At 44.7% G+C, this 20,281-nt stretch overlaps 1 protein-coding gene across 3 annotated transcripts in view; it reads right to left on the reverse strand.

Annotated features, from left to right (window-relative positions):
- Positions 1-20,281, reverse strand: part of SETBP1 (SET binding protein 1) — a 258,208-nt gene that overhangs the window by 230,942 nt on the left and 6,985 nt on the right. For all 3 annotated transcript variants that reach the window (XM_042804726.1, XM_042804725.1, XM_042804724.1), the window contains exon 2: positions 9,723-10,383. In XM_042804726.1, coding sequence (XP_042660660.1) covers positions 9,723-10,214 — 492 coding nt within the window. In that variant the 5' untranslated portion in view covers positions 10,215-10,383. The remainder of the gene's footprint in view (positions 1-9,722; positions 10,384-20,281) is intronic.

Here is a 20,281-nt window from a genome sequence, read left to right on the forward strand (position 1 = left end):
TGTAGTCACAGAGGGAACAGGCTTTCCCACTCACCTCTTCTTCAAATCAGGAATACAATTACAAGTAATGCAGTAGAATTAAGATGAGAGAGAGAAAAGACTGGTGGGAATTTGTCCTAACGATTACATAAATTATTGAAGAAAAGTATCCCATGGAAAGTGAGAGGCTGTCTTTGGAAAGAGTACTCAGCTGAGTGCTGGTGAATGGAACATCAAAAAACAGGCAAGCCAAATTAATTATCCCCATCTAACCCCATGTACATGGGGTATAAGAGGTAAAACATGTCATCAAGCCAGTACCATCAGTTCCCATAGGGAGATGAAACAAAAAACGTGCCTTCAAATTCCCTACTAATACAGATTAGGCAGGATACTGATGTAGGGACTGTCCCTGCAACTGAAAAGACTGGTGAGAGGCAGAAACAAAGGTTGATCAAGCCCCTGTTACTGCTGCTGATCTCCAGTGGAAAGACATCTGGTCTGTTTTTCTTATTCTTAAAGGTGGACTTTCATCAAATTACCCATCTGGGAATACAGCAGATAAAATGTAGGTGAAGCTACCTGGGTCAGCACAATACTTTAGCACATATTGGGGCACAGGGAAAACTACTGAAAAAAAACTCCATCTAGAAATTATAGTGTAGGCTCTACCTCGAGGGTATGAGGAAACTGTTTCCTACTTGTCCTCCTGGGAAATGCTTGCTAAGTGTGTTACAGAAGTGCGTTTTCACAGAAGCACTTGTGAGGAACCAGTGACATTGCCCCATGGTGAAACAAAGGCATGGTTGGTGGTGACACATCTGAGTGTCCACTGCTCAGCCCTCTCCTCATCAGACAGAGCCATCAGCAAGGAGAGTAGAGAGTGGGGCTGTGGCCTGGCCTCTGGCTCATTTGCTTGTGCCACTGCATTCCTCCCAAGAGCATTGGGCAAGGCAAAATTATCCACAAATCTCCTCAGGGCTGATTCTCATCTTTCAGCTGTGAGGATGGAGAGTGGCTCACATGAAGCTACAACGCTTCGAAGTGCTGAAATTCCTCAATGAACCACCCAGGTTAATTGTGGCAGAGTTGTTGTAACACTGATGTCAATAAAAGATACCATCTCTCTCTACAAACCTTGCCACCCAGGTGAGACAGAGAGCCATGAGAAACTGATGAGAAGATAATGAGTCCTCCAGTAAATATTCCTCATTTGACTCTTACCACATTTTAGGGTTTACAGACAAGGGACTATTAAGGGCATCTAGACTGACTGGTTGCATGCTGGCCCCAAAACTTCACCCCCTCATTTCTGCATTAAGCTTTAACTCTCCTTTGAGATAAATTTTAAGCTAGCAGTTAAGATACAGAGAGTTAATAATTTTGAAATAAATTCACCAGTTACAATGACAAGTAGAAGAAGACTGGCTTCCAGAAGGGCTGTTCACCCAGTGCTTGAAGATCAGGCCATCACCTGTGAGAGTCATTTGTGTCATGGTTAAGCAACCACAGCTCAGTGAAAAAGGCCTGAGTGTCACCCTGGTCTGTGACAGGTTCCTTGAGTGAGTCACTTAATCTCATTACTCTATTTCACATGCTGTACTAAGAGACAAGATGGTTTAATTTCTCCTCCTTTTATTTCTACAGAGCTTGTGAACTTCTTGCAGGAAGACAGGTTCTCCTGATGCCTTCGTAGAGGGCCTGCCAACAGTAGACATTGACGTACAACAGAAACATGAGGCACCATCTTAAAACAAGCATGGTAGAGACACACTTAGCTCTGCAAACCCAGCTGCAGTTGACTGTTCATCTTGAATGACCATGCCCTCTTCTTCAGCAATTCAGTCTTTCACAGTGACCACAACCCAAGCCACATCTCAAATATACAACCTCACTTCTGCAGCAAGACAGCTTAGCCTTTCCTCTGTCCTTTTCACTGCTAGCCTACAGCTCCAGCAAAAAAAAAAAAAAAAAAAAAAAAAAAAAAAAAAGATATTAACAAGGTTTTTTGCTTGATACTACCCTGGAGAAGTGGAGAAGTGGAGAAGTAGAGTGTTTTCCAGGCTGACCATCCTGCTTGGAAGCTGTGTCCTGCTACTGGTACATGCACTAAGGCTTGAGAATCCCTCTCCTGATAACAACCACCTGAAGCTCAGAGTCTATATAGAATCACAATGTAGAAACAGCACTTCATGTCCTGAAATGAAGGAGCCAATAGCCACTGGTCTAATTCACATTAGAGGTCATGGCAAGAAATGGAAAACAACACATTTATGAAAATACAGCTAACTGGACTTGTCTTTGAGGGTCATGAATAATTTTAAGGTTCAAGAATTGGAAAAGTCTCAGTGTTTAAAAAAAAACAAACAAACAAACAAACAAAAAAAACAGTGCATGTTTACTATGGATATTTTCAGACTGCTTTCCTAAGGAAACAAGGCTAACATGATCACACTATGTTTATGTTTGTGTGCATGTGAATGCACACACCAACTCCTTGCCTACCTGCATGATCCTCTCCTCAATGTTTTTGGAATATTTTGACCAATTTTGATCAAATTTTATGTAAGAAAATAAATCTTTGAGATATGATATTCAAAAAAGTTTTGTTCAGATTGTTTGCTGACCAGAAGAAATAGATGCCTGAGAGGCTCCCGAAGAGGGCTTGGCCAGCAAGTGCAGTCATCATTAGACACCAGAGAAGCCACATAAGAGGAAAGTGGTCAGAAACCAACTTTCACAAGTTTCAGTGCTCTTAGAAAAAGAAAACAAAGACAAGCTGAGGACACCAGGTGAAGCCCCTCTTTCCATTCAGATGATCTCAAGATGAGTCCATCATGCAGTCCCAGTGACTGTGCAGGGGAATGTGGGCAGCGAGAAGCCCATCTGGAAATAACGGGTGTGAAGAATTAGACCCAATCTGAGGGGGTTAGCTGTGTGTGCATGTGTGTGAAAACTGGATTGATGATGAAAAAGCTAGAGGTAAATCGGAAGGTAGCTATGGTCAGGCATCCCTGGAAAGAGAGGAGAGGGAGTGCTGCATGCAAAAGTTGGTCCTAGAACAACATAAGCCTGTGCATCCCAAAACCTCTGCGAATGACGACACGACCAGTACAGAGGTTTGCAGCTCTGGGTGCACATGTCAACGTATCACGTCTCTAGCACGTCTCTGTTAGCCTGGAGGCCACAGTGCTTTTGAAACAAAACCAGTGTGCACTGACTTGGCCAAGACTTTACGAGGCTGCCAGGAGCAGCATTCGTCCCCTCCCATGGTTCAGTAGTGGAGACTGTGGGACTTCCATCTGGCCCCCCAGCTTCCCTGCACTGATCCCAGCTGCTTATGCAGTTGTTTCCCTGCAGTGTCTCCCCAGCCCCAAAACCAGCACTGGTGACAGTTTGTCATGGTTTGAAAAGAGAGGCACAGCACAAGCAAACAAGGAAATGTCACAGAGGGCCATCGAAACTCAGCTGTGGGAGTGACTGCAACAAAACAAAACCTGTCCTTGACACGGACGGCTTCCACAAGCCCTGGTCATATGGCAACAGATCAAATACAACAAGTCTTCCTCATTTGGCAGTCTCTGTCAAGCAGTAAAAGCCTATTTGGATTTCCCCAATCAATCCCTTCACTTCCAGACGTTTGCTTTTTTTTAAGAAATACTTGAGTACATTGAAAAAAAAAAAAAAAACAAAAAACAAAAAACACAATTCATTGGGAGCAGGCAAACAGTGAGGCATGGGCATCAGCTGGCTCAGGCAGAGCACCAAGCTGGAAAGGAAATTTTGCCTTATTCTTGACACAGAATATCTATGACACTATGAAAAGCAGACACTGGTCCAGTAGGCTTTGGATAAGGAAAAGGAAGGGAAAGAGCAGGGATCCAGCCCTCCTTATTCTTCACAGGGAGGACTGAACCACCCTCAGGAAGGATCAACCTCCTCCAGGTGATTACTTGGTGGGCCAAGAGGACTCAGCTCCCAGTCTGGGCACCTGAGGTGCCTTCAAGGACCAAGACGAACCTGGGCCTGCGTGGTTCTCACCAAAACTGGTTTCTTCAGCTCTGAAGTTTTACAAAGAGATTAATTCCTGCTGTCTTTTTGGGAGGAGCTCTAAGTAGTTGTGGTGGGAGGGCACTAAATTGCAGCTGTTTCATTTGTGCCATCAACAATGCAGTAGAAAGAAAAGCTAGCCAAAAAGAAACCTGGGATGAATATCAAAGAGTTGAGTTTGTGTAGAAAGACTGTAAAAGTGCCAGGAGCCTAGTGCCTGTTAGAGCAGCTCTGAATTGGTCTCTCAGCTGCTTAAAAGCCAGTTTTACCTTAAACACAACTAGGAGGAGACTTCCCCACTGTGCTGGCACTATTCCATAACCTGAGCAGAGGCTGATGTCTACACTGCTGGTGTGAGCTTTGGGTACCTGCAACATTTAGAGCAGCCTCAAGACTTTGCAAAGCAAGAGTGAGGACCAAACCAGCACTGAAACAAGTCCAGGCTGAAAGGGTTATGGAGGCTCCAACCTTTGAGAAAAAAAAAAAAAAAAAGCTGTCAATCAAAGCCTGCCACTTCTAGCAGGTACCATCACAAATGTGCAGGTGCCTTCTCATCCTCGCTAAGCTACATGCAGCACAGGAAACAAGCACTTACATCAACTCCCCGAACCACGTCTGGGATCGCTACAGGAAGAGCTGACTCAGGGGACATCTCACACAGGGATGCCCTTAGCAAAGAGGAATAAGCATACACTATGAGCAATTGGATGATCATGCACACAAATCACCAGGGAGAGGAGTCCGGCACAGGAGTAATCTGACAAGAGCTGCAGATGCACATGAGAACCCGGAGGGAAAGTGCAATGTGCAGTCAGCGATGCAAAGAAGGGGGAAGAAAAGGAGGGGAAGCATTCATGATCTTCTGGAAGAAGGAGGGGTGCAAAGGGGAAAGTGTGTGAATGAGAGTCCTTAAGCAAAGGCAAACCACAGGAGAAAGTTGCATGTGTGGGGCAGAGGAAAGAAAGACGATGAATGGAATTTCAAGGGAAAAAGTGCTAGAACCACTTCCTGCAGGGAAACAGCAAATACCTATAGAACTTAAAGGAAAAAAAAAAAAAAAAAGTGTTGCAAGAAAATCCAAGGATAGAGTTTCCTCTGACTGCACACAAGGAAGCTTTACTTCCGATTGACTTGCTGCCACTTATCTCTCAGCAATAAAATGCATTCACCCATCACAAGCTTTCAAAAAACCCCAGTGCAATAATTACAAAAAAGTGAGTTTACATTTCCTGAAGCAGGACATGATGCTTATGATGGAAGCTCCAAAGAAAGTTTGTCAGGCTATGCTTAAAGAAAGAAGGAGTTAGAAAATGAAGTGTTTGCAGACACAAGAAAACAGACAGAGGAGCAAATGCAGAGAGGGGGGGAAAAAAAAAAATAAAACAAAACCAGGGAAATACTGCTCATCTGGGGCTTGTTAAATGCTACATGACAGGCAGGGAATGCTGATGGATTGCTTCATTGCATTTGGTGCCACACTTTCAGTGCCCTTCCAGGCTGACAGCATGTTACCTTATCTGAAGGAAAAGGCACCTTTAGTGATGCTGAGGATGCTGGACTTGAGCTACCCTGCTGCATGTGGGAGAGCAGCAACTGCAGGGCTTGCCAACATGCCAGCAGGACATCCTTGGGGCTCCTGTTTTTTTTCTTCCCTCGCTCTCCAATCAGACTAAATGAAATGGAGCCATTTGCGGGTTTGGAAGTGGCAAGGATTCAGCCCACTCCATCCCCAGGCGCCAAAGGGTTGAAATAAGAGCAAACGCTTACAGAACATTTGTGCACTTTCCAGCTGCCACACAGCAGCCACATGGACAGACCAAGCTCCAGTTCACCTTCCAAGCAGCCATGGGAAAGGGGTTAGGAAACTACCTTCACTCTGATTTTCAAGAAGAGGAAGTTGATGTGAAACTTGACATGGTCATGACTTAAAAGAAACCCCCAAAATTGTTGGGTTGCAGCCAAGCATTCAAGCCAGCAGAGCAGAGGTTCCCAACGCTGATGCTCTCTCACCCCCTGCCTCCCTCCCTGCTCCCGGGCATCTTCAACCCCACCCAGCAAGATCCTCTCTCCTGGATTCCCTCCCCTCCCATTCATGATCGCATAACATCCCCGGGGCGATTGCTCACGTGGAAAAGCAACATGAGGAAAGTATTTAATGTATGTTTACATCTTTTAATATAGTGTAGCAGCTGGAATCAAAGGCAAAAAATCCAGGCCTCGGCACATGAACAGTGTGGCTCTCCGTAGAGCCCCCTTCTAATCACCCCCACTCCCTGGACCACAGCTTTAGAAATCAGGCACTAGCCCCTGTTGCCTAATTAGCAGAGCAGTGGAGAGCTTAGGAACAGGCATGTCTTCTTCCTCCCTAAGTGGTCACTGAATAAATGCTATATCCCCAGTTCACAGCCCCTTTTTACATTGCTGGCATTACCAGTCCTTTGTGTACCCACATGCTGTTACTTAAATTGCTTCCATGTTTTCATTACTTGCCCTCTGTGCTATGTGTATTGAAACTCCTGCAAGAATGCTGAAGTGGTATTTCACCGCACTGGGGACTACTGGAGATGTGGCTGAAATTATTATGCAACAAACTTAAGTGGTTTTTCAAGTCCTGATAGAGTTTGCTCCCCCTCAGGGGGAAGAGATAAATTCAGGTGCTACTCCATGAGGTACATGACAACTGCTCCCACCCACCAGACACACAAGCATGGCACTTGCAGCTCAGGTTATGCTCAGCGCTCCATCCTCATATACAGGTCTATGGAGCCTGTATACATGCCCTTCATCTGTGAGGTGGTAAACTCAGATAATGATGCTGCTTCCATGCACAAGGGAAATGTATATATTTTGCCAAACTCTCCTGGCAAAAATCCACAGAGGACAGTGGAGTGACGCCAGCTGAAAATCTGCCCCACTGGTTTAAACGTATTGTTCCCTGCTGCTGCTGGTATCTGCCTTTCTGGAGTTTGTACTGATTAAAGCAACAGGCAATCAAACAACCTAACTCTGAAATATCAAAACCACTACAATCACCTAAATGTGACAATCACTTTTTTGTTTTTTTAACCACTACCACAGCTCTCAGGAGTTCTGCAAGCACACACAGAAGGTACCTGCACGCTCTTCTCTCCCAGGGAAACCCACAGGTGGACCAGACAGCTTCAGCTCCATTCAAGTTTCAATTTGCTGTTTCCTCCTATCTTCCCCTAAAAATCTCTGTAACTGCCATGAAAAACATTCATCGGCCCTGAAAGCAATCATGCTGCCAGCACTGGGACCCTTCTCCCACTGATTTCCAACCACCGCCTCCGGTAGTGTCTTTCGCTACCCCTTGATACGCGACGTTCACAGCCAAGGCCTCATCCTGCATCCCATGAGCTAAGAGGCAGCGATGTGCAAAATCCCTTTGGCTGCAGGGATGGCGGTTATTTACCAACCCGGTGATGTGGGCTGTGGGTCTCTAGGCATCAGGACCCTTGAGATCACAGCACTGGGGTCTTCTAGGTCCCTGCTGGGGACCTCTCTGCCCCCGCCCCACAGCTGCTGTGCGGCAGCCACTGGGTGTTATGCTAATGGATGCGCCAGCCCTCTCCCCATCTGCTCAGAGCATCCACCTGCTGGGTTGGGTTTTTGTTTTGTTTTGTTTTTGTTTTAATGGCCAGATTAGCCCAGTGCTGCCCCGGAGCGCTTCCAGCCTGCGCCCGGGGTATGAACACAGCACCATCCAGCTCGGACCTCGCAGCACAAGCGCAAGCTGGATGCAGCAACATTTGGGCCACGATCCGCTTCTTTCAAACTCCTTATCTTTCTGCAATTAAAGTCTAACCCTGTGTGTAACCACACTACAAGGTGATTGTTTTTGTTCTTGTTGGGGCTGGTTTTTTTGCACATAGTTTCCTTACAGTTAGCTTTATTTATATGACATTTTTGGATGGCCACATGAAGGAACATGACTGGGTGATAAATAGAAATAAAAGCCCCAGTTTCTAAGCAGTCATATTCTCCACAGTCCATGCACAGTAGGCAATGGTTTGTAAGGATTTTTCCCTGCATGGACATGGAGGGATATCTTGTAACACCTTTGTTCCCATCAAGCATGGTCTCACACAACCACCAGTTCCCCTGAGGCCTCTGCAAGTATTCAAGGGGGAAAGGGAAGTGGAAATAAGACACTGCTTGGTGCTAAGGCGGCATTCCATCCTTCTCAATAGGTGGGAAAATCTCTTCCCAGTGTATTATAGGGCCAAACCTCTGCTGTGTTAAAAAGAGCTATTTTTTTCATGCACATGGAGTATGAAATGTACAGCAGGTTTCTAAGAAAAAAATACCCCTTGTTTTTTTTTTTTTTTTTCGAGTTCAGCTTCTAAGAGAAGTACTCTCAGAGTGAGCAATGCTAATCTCCCTCAGCTCTGCCTTGAGTCAATGGGAAATGTTGATGCTTCAAAAAATGATTTAGAAGTGATCAGAACTTTGGACTAAGTCAGTCTGATGAGGAGACTGCCCCTACGGAGAGCCGTTGGCAATTAGCTTCCTCAAGGTTTCAAGTAGCCATCTGAGCATCCATCAAGTGTATAAGGTATGAGAGAAGCGGGACCTTCTGCACAGTGAGGGATCCAAGCTGAATGATCAGGAAAGCCAAGTCATGCCCCAAGCTCTAATCGGTGGATGCCTACACCCCAGATGAATTTATACAGGTTTTGGAAATACTCCTGAGACTTTCATCAAAGCTGGGTTCTTGTCTGAACTCATCATGATGCCCATATGCTACTGAGGAGACAGAGGTGAGGTATATGTATTGTGATAAAGCCTCAACCCAACCAAAGCTCATTTGTCTAATACCCAGAACAGAAAACACCACTACACCCAAAATAACATAAGTAGTCACCAGGTGTCCCTCCCTCCACCAGTGCTGCTTAAAACATTTGAATTAAATTTGTTTTGAAGACTAAGTGTAGGAGACTTTACTGAAAAACCAAGAAAATGGTAAAACAAAAGGGTGCTCCTGGACACAGCTTAATACAAAGAAAGGATTTTCTTTCTTTTCCCCTCCTTCTTCCTCTCCTTGACTACATGAGAAAATAAAAATAAAAAGATCAATTTTCCTCCAAACTTAAAATACCAAAAATTTCTCTCCAGAATGATATTTCGAGAAAATGATATGCATCTGGAAGAAAATGAGACTTATAATGGAAGTATTTTCTGAAGCATAACTATAGTGTTGCTAGCACAATGCTGTAATCAAGAATAATGGAGCCCTTCGCCCGGTATACAGGAATGGATTCAATTGTTCACTGTGCACGTACCTATATTTTAAAAATGTAGTCAAAAGCTTTAACTGCTGAGAGGCTCAAGCATTAGCGCTCAGACACAAAGCAGTTTAGAAGTAGTCTCATTCATTTATCACCCATGTAATGATCAATCTTAAATCTCAATTACACACAAAAATAGAAGAGGCCTGGCTGAACTTTTGATCCCTTCCAAACTGGCTCATCCAAAGGATGGTTTAAGATCATCCTTGCAGCCTACATCGCAGTGCAGGATGATACCCGCCCTGTTTTACCTCTTCCACAGCCAAGCAGGGCTTTGAAAACCTTGTAAAGGCTATGTCTCAGACATAAACTGAGCAGGTTTAATCCTATCCCTTCCCTCTGCTTTCAGGAGAAAGGGGAAATAGAGGAAAGAATAGGACTTACCTTCTTTTTGGAGTGTGTTCTGTCCTCCTCTTTAGCTGTTTTGCTATTTTTCCCAGCTCTGGAAAGCTTCTGTTCCCCAGACTGCTTGATGGTGATTTTGATCTCAGGAGGGCAAATATAGTTCTCCAAGTTCTTTGGGGGCTTCTTAGCTCTCTTGGTAGTCTGGATCTTTAGTTTTAAACTCCCCTCCGTGAAGTTAGCCTCCTTGATGGAAAATTCCTGCTCCTCCAAGCCGTCTCCCGCCACCCACTTCTCACTGTCTGCATTGGAAGTGGAATCCACGTCTCTCCCAGAACCCAGCTCATCCTCTTCCTCGGGCTCCAGCCTCTCGCCGCTCACCGGGATGCCTTTCCCCGAGCCCGCCGCAGGCAACATCGTCTCCCCCGCACAGCCGGAGGCAGGCGGAGGCTTCGTGGAGGTGACAGTGGCTGGCAGAAAGTCTGCCTCGCCCCCCCTTTGCCGGGAACTGCCCAAAGTCTCCCTGGGCTCCATAGCAGTACTGCAACGCCCTGGAGTTTTATCAGAGGGAAGGGGAGCGCGGGAGGGGATGAGGAGAGCAAGGGCAGGTACGATCCCCAGGAATGAATGGTAACTGTTCACCAAATTCAACGTCCCAATTGCCCAGAGGCTGCAAGGAGCTCAGAAGAGACCAAATCTGCCACTGTCAAAAGAAAAGAGAAGAAAAAAAAAGGAAGTTAGCACATGTATTGAATGCAAGTGTGGTGGTGACTGAAACAGGGCATGCCTGGGCTTCCCCTGCAGCATCTCAACGGCCTTCCTTGAAGCAAAGTGGGAACCAAGGCTGGCCGGCATTTCTGGGGGACAGATCTGTTAATCGCAAAGCAAGGAATGATAGCCATGTGTATTGCTAAACTGATGAAAATGGATATAAAAAATTCAAAAACGGCATATAAATGTAAACGCCTTCAACTCCAGACTTGGGAAATAAATGAGGAGGGCAACCAGCTCTCCACACCCAGGAACACCCTCCTTACTGCAAAGTGCTTTCTGTCACATGGTTTTTTAGAGGGGAAAAAAAACAGAGGCAGACGCTTGCCTCCGGTTAAACAATAACCCAGCGATCAGAGCACAGAAAACACGGTGTTGCCCTGTGAATCATGCAGAAGAGTTTCAGATGCTGTATTTCCCCACTTCCCAGGTAAGAGAGAGGTGCCCTTGTCTGCCAGCTATTCTGTGGGGGATCCTGCTTAGGATGAATTATTCATTACATACTGGGCCAGGCACACACTCTCTGCAGCCCAAGGTGCTCCCTAGGACGCTGGAAGTGCAGGAGCATCTACCTGGGTCTCTTGCAGAGCATATCAGGGATCTGAGTATTGAGGGTGATGGAGGAAAGCTAAACTCAATGTTTTCCAGAGTTCCTCAGGCCTTTGAGTACCGCTGCTCTGAAATAAAGGCTAGGGCTGACTGAAGCAAAGACTTCATCCCTTCATGCTCTCATCCTTTCAAATGTGGGTTTTCTTTAAAATATCACAGACTGAACCCTCTGAGATGGAATAACTCATATTGAGTGCCTTACAAAATCGTGGCCAAAGTTAATGGGAGAACATGTGACTGTCCAGCTGAGGCAAAAGGTGTATCACCCAACGACCTAGGAAGGCGAAGCCAAATACCAAACATGGTTTAAAAACAATATATGTAGGTTGTTTTTAAAGGTGTTGAGGCACTTTCATATGCTCTCCTTAAAACTCCCCATATAGCCACCTTCCACCCATCACGGCAAGCCAGTTTAAGCTACAAAATGAGCAGAAAAGTATATCAGAGAGAAACAAAGCTATTTTCTGCTACTTTAGCAGAAACAGCTCCCTGGTGGGTCAGAGAAGTATCAGTTCTGGCGTACAGAAAAGGAAACAAGAAGGCACTGCCAGCAGTGGGTGCTGGGGGTGCAGACCTACTCTTTAAGCAGTAGTTCTCTGCTAGATGAGCTCTGCTACACTGCCAAACCCCACCCCTTGAAAAACTGCAAGCAAGATCTGAACACAGTCAGGAATTTCCCCGGTCATTCTTAGTAGCAATAAACCGTAAAGATGAAACAAAAAATGATCTTGCTACCTATCACAAAATCATAACAGCATTATCAGTGTAGATTACTTTAAAGCACAGCTCTCCAAGAGATGTCACGTGTCCTTGTACCACTGGCTTCTTTCTGCTTTTTAAAAATACCTTGCACAAGCTTAAAATTCAAAAAGAAGTAATAAGAAGAATGTTTTACTAGTTATATATCCACATTTCCACTGGAGTATGGCCATGGGTCACTTACCTGACCTTAGCACATATGGCTACTAATGGAAAGTCCTAAGCATCCTAGAGCTCCATAAAATCATTGAGTGACCTCCACCCAGATCCCAGCAGACACAAATTCAAATAAAGTTCCCATAAATAGCACAAGCTGACAGCCCAAGCAGGGGAAAAAAAAGAAAAAAAATGTCATGGAGCCTAAACTGCCATCTGGCCTTAGAGGTGATTTCTGTAGCTCATAGTAAATAGAAGTACACCATAAAAACACTTATGCTTAAATTGCACATCTTCTGGCAATAGGCGGGGGAGACTAATTTCCCAGAGTTGCTGCCACTCATCTTATTTAAGATGATCTTGAAGAACTAACAGGACCAAGGTCCCCTGCACGCCTGTCTTGACTCACCCTGTGGTCAGCAAGCCTCTCTGTTTCACCACTTGTGAAACAAGAATCATGCTTACCTCATTCAAACCCATCACAGGGTGGGTTAACTAATGCCCTTACATAGTTTTGAACTCAATTGTTTACCATGTGGTAGTCACTAATTGCTAACATAATTAGTACATTAAAGCCACCCAGTTGCAAGGACCTGCTCCACCTAATTGACCAACCCTGCACCTCGCCTCTCCTTTGTGCCTATGGAGGTGATGGGAGCCAGGGCTACCTTCCTCTTCCAACCGGTCCAATCAAAAAAAAAAAAAAAAAAAAAAAAAAAAAGCCGTCCTATTTATCTGCCATTTCTCATTGTTAATCTCCTTGGAGAGGGACGCAATGTACACACACTCCTGGGCTGCAACACAAACACAAGGTGGTAAAAGCTCGGCTGTGCAGCATTCCAGAGAGTTACTGCTCTGGTATGCACGCATGTACAATGGGCACTCTGTACTGGCCTCCGCCCACAGGCTTTTAACCTCTCTCAATGCTGGTAAAAAAAAGAGGAAACTTCTGGCAGGCAGCATCTAGCTCAGCAGGCAGGGCAGCAGGATGGGTCTCCAGCCACCAAGGGTGCAGGGAAGGGACCACAGGCATAATGAGCCAACCCACTTGGGAGACCAGATTGAGTGGGTGCTGAAATAAAACTCATGGATCTGAGCTGGGAAAGGTCTTTCAAGTTTGGAGTCACTGGATAATGTTTATTTATAGAGAGTGAATAAAAAGCCCGGTTTCTGCTCCAAAGTCTGGTTGTGGGTCTTGGACCCAAGCTCTGGGTCACAATGGCCAAACACTTATCCCTGCTTGGCTGTGTGCCTCCAGGTCAGTAGAAACAAGCAACAGATGAACAAAGTCATTGCATTACACCAGTGTCAGGTGAGTTCATGCCAAATCCACCTTAAAATCCCACTTAAAAATAATGGCCTCCTTATTCTGCTGTAAGCCTGCAGATGATGATATCACCAGACCCGCAGGTAGCAACAAATAACCCTGAACTCAAACACCACACAGAATTAACTGGGTCATTGTTTTAGGTATCTCCTTATTCCCCTCCAGGGTTAATAGTTAAATGACTTGGGTGCAGGGACATTATACTCGTCTTTCTTGTTTGGGCAGGCTACCTTTGCTTTGACTAATTAGGAAATCTCACTTCAGGCTTCTGAATGGGCAACCTCTTTTGGAAAGTTCCCCATCTCCCCTCTCCAGACTGCCTTTGAACAGAAGAGCCAAAGGGACTGCAATGAACACTTTTCTTTCAGCAGCTCTTCTGCCTTAGCTGGCAATATGCAGATCTGGAAATCTGGGGGAGAAGCAGATTTTCCAGGAGACTTCTAGCTCTCTTTTAAACACAAGAGATGGGGGCTATCTAGACTTTTAAGTGCTTGCCCAAACTGCCCTTCCAGGCCTCTGAGGCTCACCAGCATCAAGACCGTTCAATAAGCAATTGCAGAGGTACCTTACCGTTCAAATTAAGCTCCCAGAGTAAAGTGTCACCACTAGCAGGCTTTCTGCAGTCAAGTTACATTTGAGGAGGATAATTCACAGGTGAATGACAACAAATTTCACAGAAGTTGGCATTAGCTCTTAATTAGGGGGAGATTCACACTTCCTCTGATAAGTACTGAGAAATAATCAAATGTCTGGGTGCTCAGCCTTGCTACAGCTGCTCACATATTTCTTACCAGCTCCTCTGGGCACCTCAGACACACTTCTGGAGGCAAAGACCTGAAGTACAAGACCTCCCTTTGGGTCATACTAGATGCCTTCCATTAAAGGTTCTAAGTACGCTCCCTTCTCCTGCCTCAGGCAACTACTCAGGCTTGCAAGTACTCAGATATCAGGGCTGTAAAGTGATTAAAGTGAAAATTTGCTGAGGACAAAAACAGACTTGAGAGCCCAAAGCAGGGGGAAGAAATCCACTCATTTGGGATTCTCTATGAAGTGAAAGTGGGTATAACACTTGGCACGGCTTTTGTACTATGAGCTGGAGCAACCACATCAGTAACAAGCAAACGCTGATGAGACAATTCAAGCAAGTTAGGTTCACCTGCCCAGAAGTTTGTGCTGCTGCTCCGATTTGCTCAAGCACAAGGAGCACCAGCAGAGAGCCTGGAGCAATATTGAGATGCTGCCCAAATCCCATAATACCCTAATCCCAGCCATGCTTTCGTTTTATCCAGAGTCCAAAATGCCTTAAGATGGAAAAGAAAAAAAATTCTATTGAACAGGTTCAAGCAAGGCAAAACTGACCACGAGACTCAGAGTGCCATAGTGAATGTGAAGTGGAGCCCACATCTTCTCGAATGCCACGTCTATCATGTTGCCTTTGGATCTCACATTCTCTCATGTGACATACAGTTAAATCCCTAATGTCTGCAAAATATCAGAAGTCCTGGAAAGGTTTTTACACTCCATCTTTTTAAAACCATTCACCACAAAGCACTGGAGACTATACAGCAATATTTAATGATGAGATATCACCTTTCACTCCAAAGACTCCTGGGTTGCTTCCTCAATTATATATGCCACCGCTGAAATGAAGCTGCCTCTGGGGCAGAGGCCAATGGACAACCCACATTACACCCAAGGGAAAATTTTGGTCAGAAACCTGCTTTTATGAGAAGTGTCAGTGAAACTTCAGAATCCATCATGGGACATAAAAACCCAACAGCCTGGCATGCAGCAAGCTGCACTGAACTCAGTTAACCCATATTAGGAATAATAATAAAAAAAATAAAAAAATAAAAATCCTGAACCTATTTCTTCATTATTGTTTTGCAAAAAGAAACAGGAATTTAAAGAGTGATTGTGGTCACAGTCCATGCACTACCAGCTCACCAGCAGCACAACTTTGATGCAGATCAGGAACAGGCATTAGATCACACTTCTGTTGAATGTACCAGAGCACACAAGATGAGGGTTAAGCCTTTCTTCATGCCACCTTAAAGGCAGTCCCAGAGGATGGGTAAAGCTGGTGAGCCATAAAGCAAGCATGGTGCAGACAAGTGACACAGTATGATGCAATACAAAGTCTGGTGGGACAAAATTAAGTCACTGCAAATCTTTTGAAACAAATTTAAACCAGGAGAATGAGTTTATACTGGATCAGTATCATGCACCAGTAGTGTATTTAATCTGCCACTCAGAGCCCTGGAGCTAGATTTATCGCATCTTTGGACCACAGTCTTAGGCCACGATACTCTGAAAGAACAACTCAGCTTTGACAGAGAGCTGGAAAAATTAGTGACAGCTATTTTCTGTCCACACTATAGATCCCATAGGAAACACCCTCTCCCTTTCACCCACCTTGCATCAATCGGGACAGAAACAAGACAGAAGGACTTCCCCTTCAAGAAAAAAACAAATTAACATCGTCTCTTGGTAAAGAACCAGAGCTGACCTGGTGATGTCCACATCCCAACCAGGCACACCCCTGAGCATCCTGCCCTAGGTGACCTTGCGCTGTGCACCATGGTAGACTGGATGATCTCCAGATGCCCTTCCAACCCCAGCTGTTCTGTGCTTCTGTAAGGTATTATTTGGCCTCTATATCCAGTACTGGGCAAATTGGTCTCTCTACTGCATGACAATTTTAAACACACTGCTAAAACTCTCATCTGTAAGATATACCTGGTTATAGACACATATAAAATAGACGTGGGTATACAACAAATACAGTATGAGATCCTCAATTAATAAGAATAATTGCAAGTGAAATAACCATATGTGAATACCTGTAATCCACTGATTATCTATAAAAATAACTAAGGTATGTGGTTCATTAATAAGGTGAATTAGAAGAAAGGTGGTTCCTCTCCACATGGTTCCCCTGTCTCCAATACTGCTTTTGTTCCAGTCCTTCCACCCCTGCCTCTGATTTTGCATGGGTTATGTGAGGACTTTCTCTGAAGGGAAAGGATGCAAGCTTTCCCAGGTGTGGACTATCCATATGAAAACAAGGTGCAAGGATTAACGGCAGTTGCCAGAACAATAGCAGAAATGTAATCTTCACTTGTTTCCATCAGAGTGCCCTTAGCCCAAGTGCTACCAGTCCTCTGCACCTCCACCAGCATGACTGAGTAACGCTGACTGATGGCTCTGCCTCAGCATGCCCAAGCGCAGCAAAGGGAGCCAGGAAAAACCACACTGGAGGGGAATAGACAAGATAACCCCAAGATCTCTCACAGACAGATGAGGCTGTAAGCATCCCCCCCCCCCCAAGATAAAGAGACAGAAATAAATGAGAGCCCAAGCATCCCTATAATTACGGAGGCATGTAAGTGTGCACATTATACACGTGTGTATCTGTCTTCTCAACATAGAGACATTAAGAGTAGATTATGGAATCATATTTGACTCCATAATTAGGTTTGAGACTTCATAATTAGATCAGATAGTCACCTTTCTATGTAAGTAACTATCGCACAGCACTGAAGGGAGGGCCAACTGAATGATTAAACAATTGACATGGCCATAAATCACAAGACCCATAAAAGCAATACTGCCCAAGGTACAGCTGTGGCAACAGCCAGCATAGCAAAGCACCCATCTGTGGTAGGAGAGATGCCCATCACGTTGCCCAAGGACTTTTACAAGCTTCTGCCTGAGATCTCTGCCAAGGTTTTATAAATCTACTCACTCACAACCTAAATCTGTGTTGGGGGAGGGAGTAAACACCACCTCATGCTGACTTCTGGTCTCTAAAGGACCAACCTCTTCCCATGTGTGCCCTCCAAGACAAGCACTGCTGCAGGACTGCTCTAAAGCTAGGCTTGGTTCACTGGATTTACATATCCGAATCCAGGAATAGTGTTTGGTCCCAGTGAAATCAAGAGTTGGTGTGTCAACTTTACCCATCACCCTTGTGAAGATTAGGCATCTGGAACACTAGAAAGCAAAAGGAGATGCCAGTTGTGCTCCAGCTCATTACAACACAAAGAGCCAAGCCAGGAGATTTGCCTATGTCAGGTCAACACCAGGTTGCTGAGCTCCCAGGCCAAGCATGATCACTCTCAGTATGGTGTATAATCAAAGGTGACTCCTGAGATGATAGAAGAGAATGCCCTGAGCATGCTGCTGGGTGAAGTAATGTGTGCCACTACAAGGATAAAACAGTCATAAAATTCCTTGGGGAAAAGTGTCAACATGCATGCAAAGGGGACTTCAAATGCTTACTCCATTCTCACCAGCTCTTGCCAAGTGCACCATCCTGGTGGTAGTGGCAGCCACTCCAAACTACAAATGGAAAGTTTCATGAGCATTTAGGGAAAGGTTACTGGCACAGAGGCCAGCCACAGAATGTAAAACCCTGCACAATTCCAGCATCTGTGTTACCAAACTTTCCTAGATCAACTCTGCTCTTGGAGAGCAGCCATCAGACACAGTAGCCTTCTTCTAACACCGTGGTGGTAAAGCAATAATCTCTCCTTCTCCCTCTGATCAAACATTTCCCTCCACACCCTGAAATGTGTGGAAAATTATTTCTCTATAAATCATTAACAAGAGATCTGTTTTTATTTACTGCTGCTGCCACGGGACTCCTTCCTCCTAGTTTTTAGGTTTTGTTTTGTTTTTGGTTTTTTTTTTTGTTCCCTACTCCATTTTTTTTTTTGCTTGCACAACTACCAAATACACCAGCTTTCCTTCCTTTCAGGAAAAACAAAGAAATAAAATAAAATAAAATAAAATAAAATAAAATAAAATAAAATAAAATAAAATAAAATAAAATAAAATAAAATAAAATAAAATAAAATAAAATAAAATAAAATAAAATAAAATAACACATCTGATAGGGAATGCACCAGGTCTTGACTCAACACTTGTTCTTCAGAATTGTAAGTGATGACACAAGGACCCAAAAGGCTTCAGTCCAGGATCTATCCTGTGCCCAGTCTAGAGGCTGTACAAACAACACATCCCATATTACTCAATTTTGCATGCTTCAGATGAGACTAGGAATAAGAAGGGTTGGATTTTGTCCATGTAGGCTTTCACTGTGTGTTTTCATGCTGAGTAAGCAGTGGTGTCTTGCTTGGTGCTGTATAAAGTACCAAGCATCCCTAACATCAAGAGGAGACTGGGGGAAAAAAGGGCAAATAAAGGGCATGCAAGAAGAAGAGCCATGGTTTGGGGTATTTAGAGGAAGGAATTGAGGCTGCTTGGCCTTACAAAATATATCAGTCCTTAGGCTTTGGGGCAGGAAGGAGTGTCTGGGTCAGCAAAACGAGAAATACCCTTAAGGACCCATGGATTGCAGAAGAAAAAGCAGGAGGCAAAAGCAGCACGGGACACAAGTGGATGTGGCTGGATGTGCACCAGGCAAAGAGCAGCCCACGGTGCTGGGACAGCGACGTCAAGAGGCATAAACTAGTCGGAAGCATGCCGGTGGGAAGACCTGAGGCCAGGAATAAAGGCAAGATAACCAACAGCTCCTGTGGGCAAAGGAAAGGAGTAGCTTTGCCTCTAATGAGGTTGAAGAGGAAGCGGTTACAGAAGTGCTGGAAGAAGTTGAGTCAGACATGAGATAAGAGCCTGCTGAGTACCTGCACGCCCAAAAGGCCTCTCCAGCTGAACTACTTCATTGTGCTCTTTGTGCGGCATTGCACACATCGGACTGACCCTGAGGCGGCAAATAGGATTGGGAGCACCAGCTTCATAACTCAAATCCCTATTCAAGCAGGACCAGGACTTTGGGTTGTTACTCCCTTCTAATGCCGCTGAGTTCAGCAGGATGTTAAAGGTTGAGACGGGGTCAGAATTTGAGGGAATCCAAAGTCAAGTCAGTCATGGGTGTCCCCTCTCTCCACTGATGACATATGGGTCTCTGTCTCCTAATCTGAGTCCTTCACTTAGGTCCGAACCAAGCAAAGTTTGGTCAAGAGAACCCTGAACTGAAGCAACCATACCACTGCTGCCCAGTTAGAGATGGATGTAGGTTTGAATAGGAACCCAGTTCCTACGTAGAGCCACACTGCAGCTTAGTTATTTTAACTGTTGCTCACTCTGTTTTTTTCAGAGGTTTTCCCTAAGGGCCCTGAGAGAGGTCTGTTCACTGAGCTAAACCTGGAGAAAATGTTCTGGCCTGAAATGCATGTTTTAAAAGCAGATGTGTCTTCAACTCTGATAAGAGAGGATGGAGAAGCATAACCTCTGTTTCTGTGACTGCCTCCTGTGACACAGAACTGGGATCTAATGTAACCATCGCCTATAGCAAATGCCATTTATGACACTTACCCAGCAGGATTTGCAGGGGCAGTGCCTCTCTCTTTACGTCAACAGGCTGAAAGATCTTCATTGACCTTAGGATATCTACAATGGCACTTTTAATTTGTCATGGCATCAGAAACCATGACCTCCATTTTTCTGTCCCACTCTCAAACCAAAAAAAGACAGAGACCTTCAACAAGTCCTATGTTTATACCCATTTATTAGTTCAAAGTCCAGCATGTTAGGCTGCTGCCCTGTTTAAAAGAATGTGGTTAGAATAATTTAAAATGGAAAAGTGTTTCCTCTTCTACCCCCAGTCTCACTTTTTCTGAATAAATTGGGCGGGGGGGGGAAAGGAACAACAGACAGCTGGAGAGAATTTACTCAACCTTTCAGGAAGAAAATTGTCATCAAGCAGAGAGAAAGCATGACATTTTTCAGCTCATTAGGTGAAGGTTTATGGAAGTTACAAGTATATGAATATATGGGTTAATATTTTAAACTGGTTTGCAGCCTTAGGAACAATGGGCATGTACAACACTTTGCCCAGATGCCTGCTGTAATACTTTACATGTATACAATCTAATCTGAACACTTACTAAACTCCCTCAGTTAAGCTTCGTGTCTCTGATGCCTTCTCAGAAAGAGCTGAAGAATTCAGCAG

Source organism: Tyto alba, unplaced genomic scaffold (assembly GCF_018691265.1).
Source record: "Tyto alba isolate M040663 unplaced genomic scaffold, T.alba_DEE_v4.0 Super-Scaffold_42, whole genome shotgun sequence".
In the NCBI taxonomy this organism is placed as follows: Eukaryota; Metazoa; Chordata; class Aves; order Strigiformes; family Tytonidae; genus Tyto; species Tyto alba.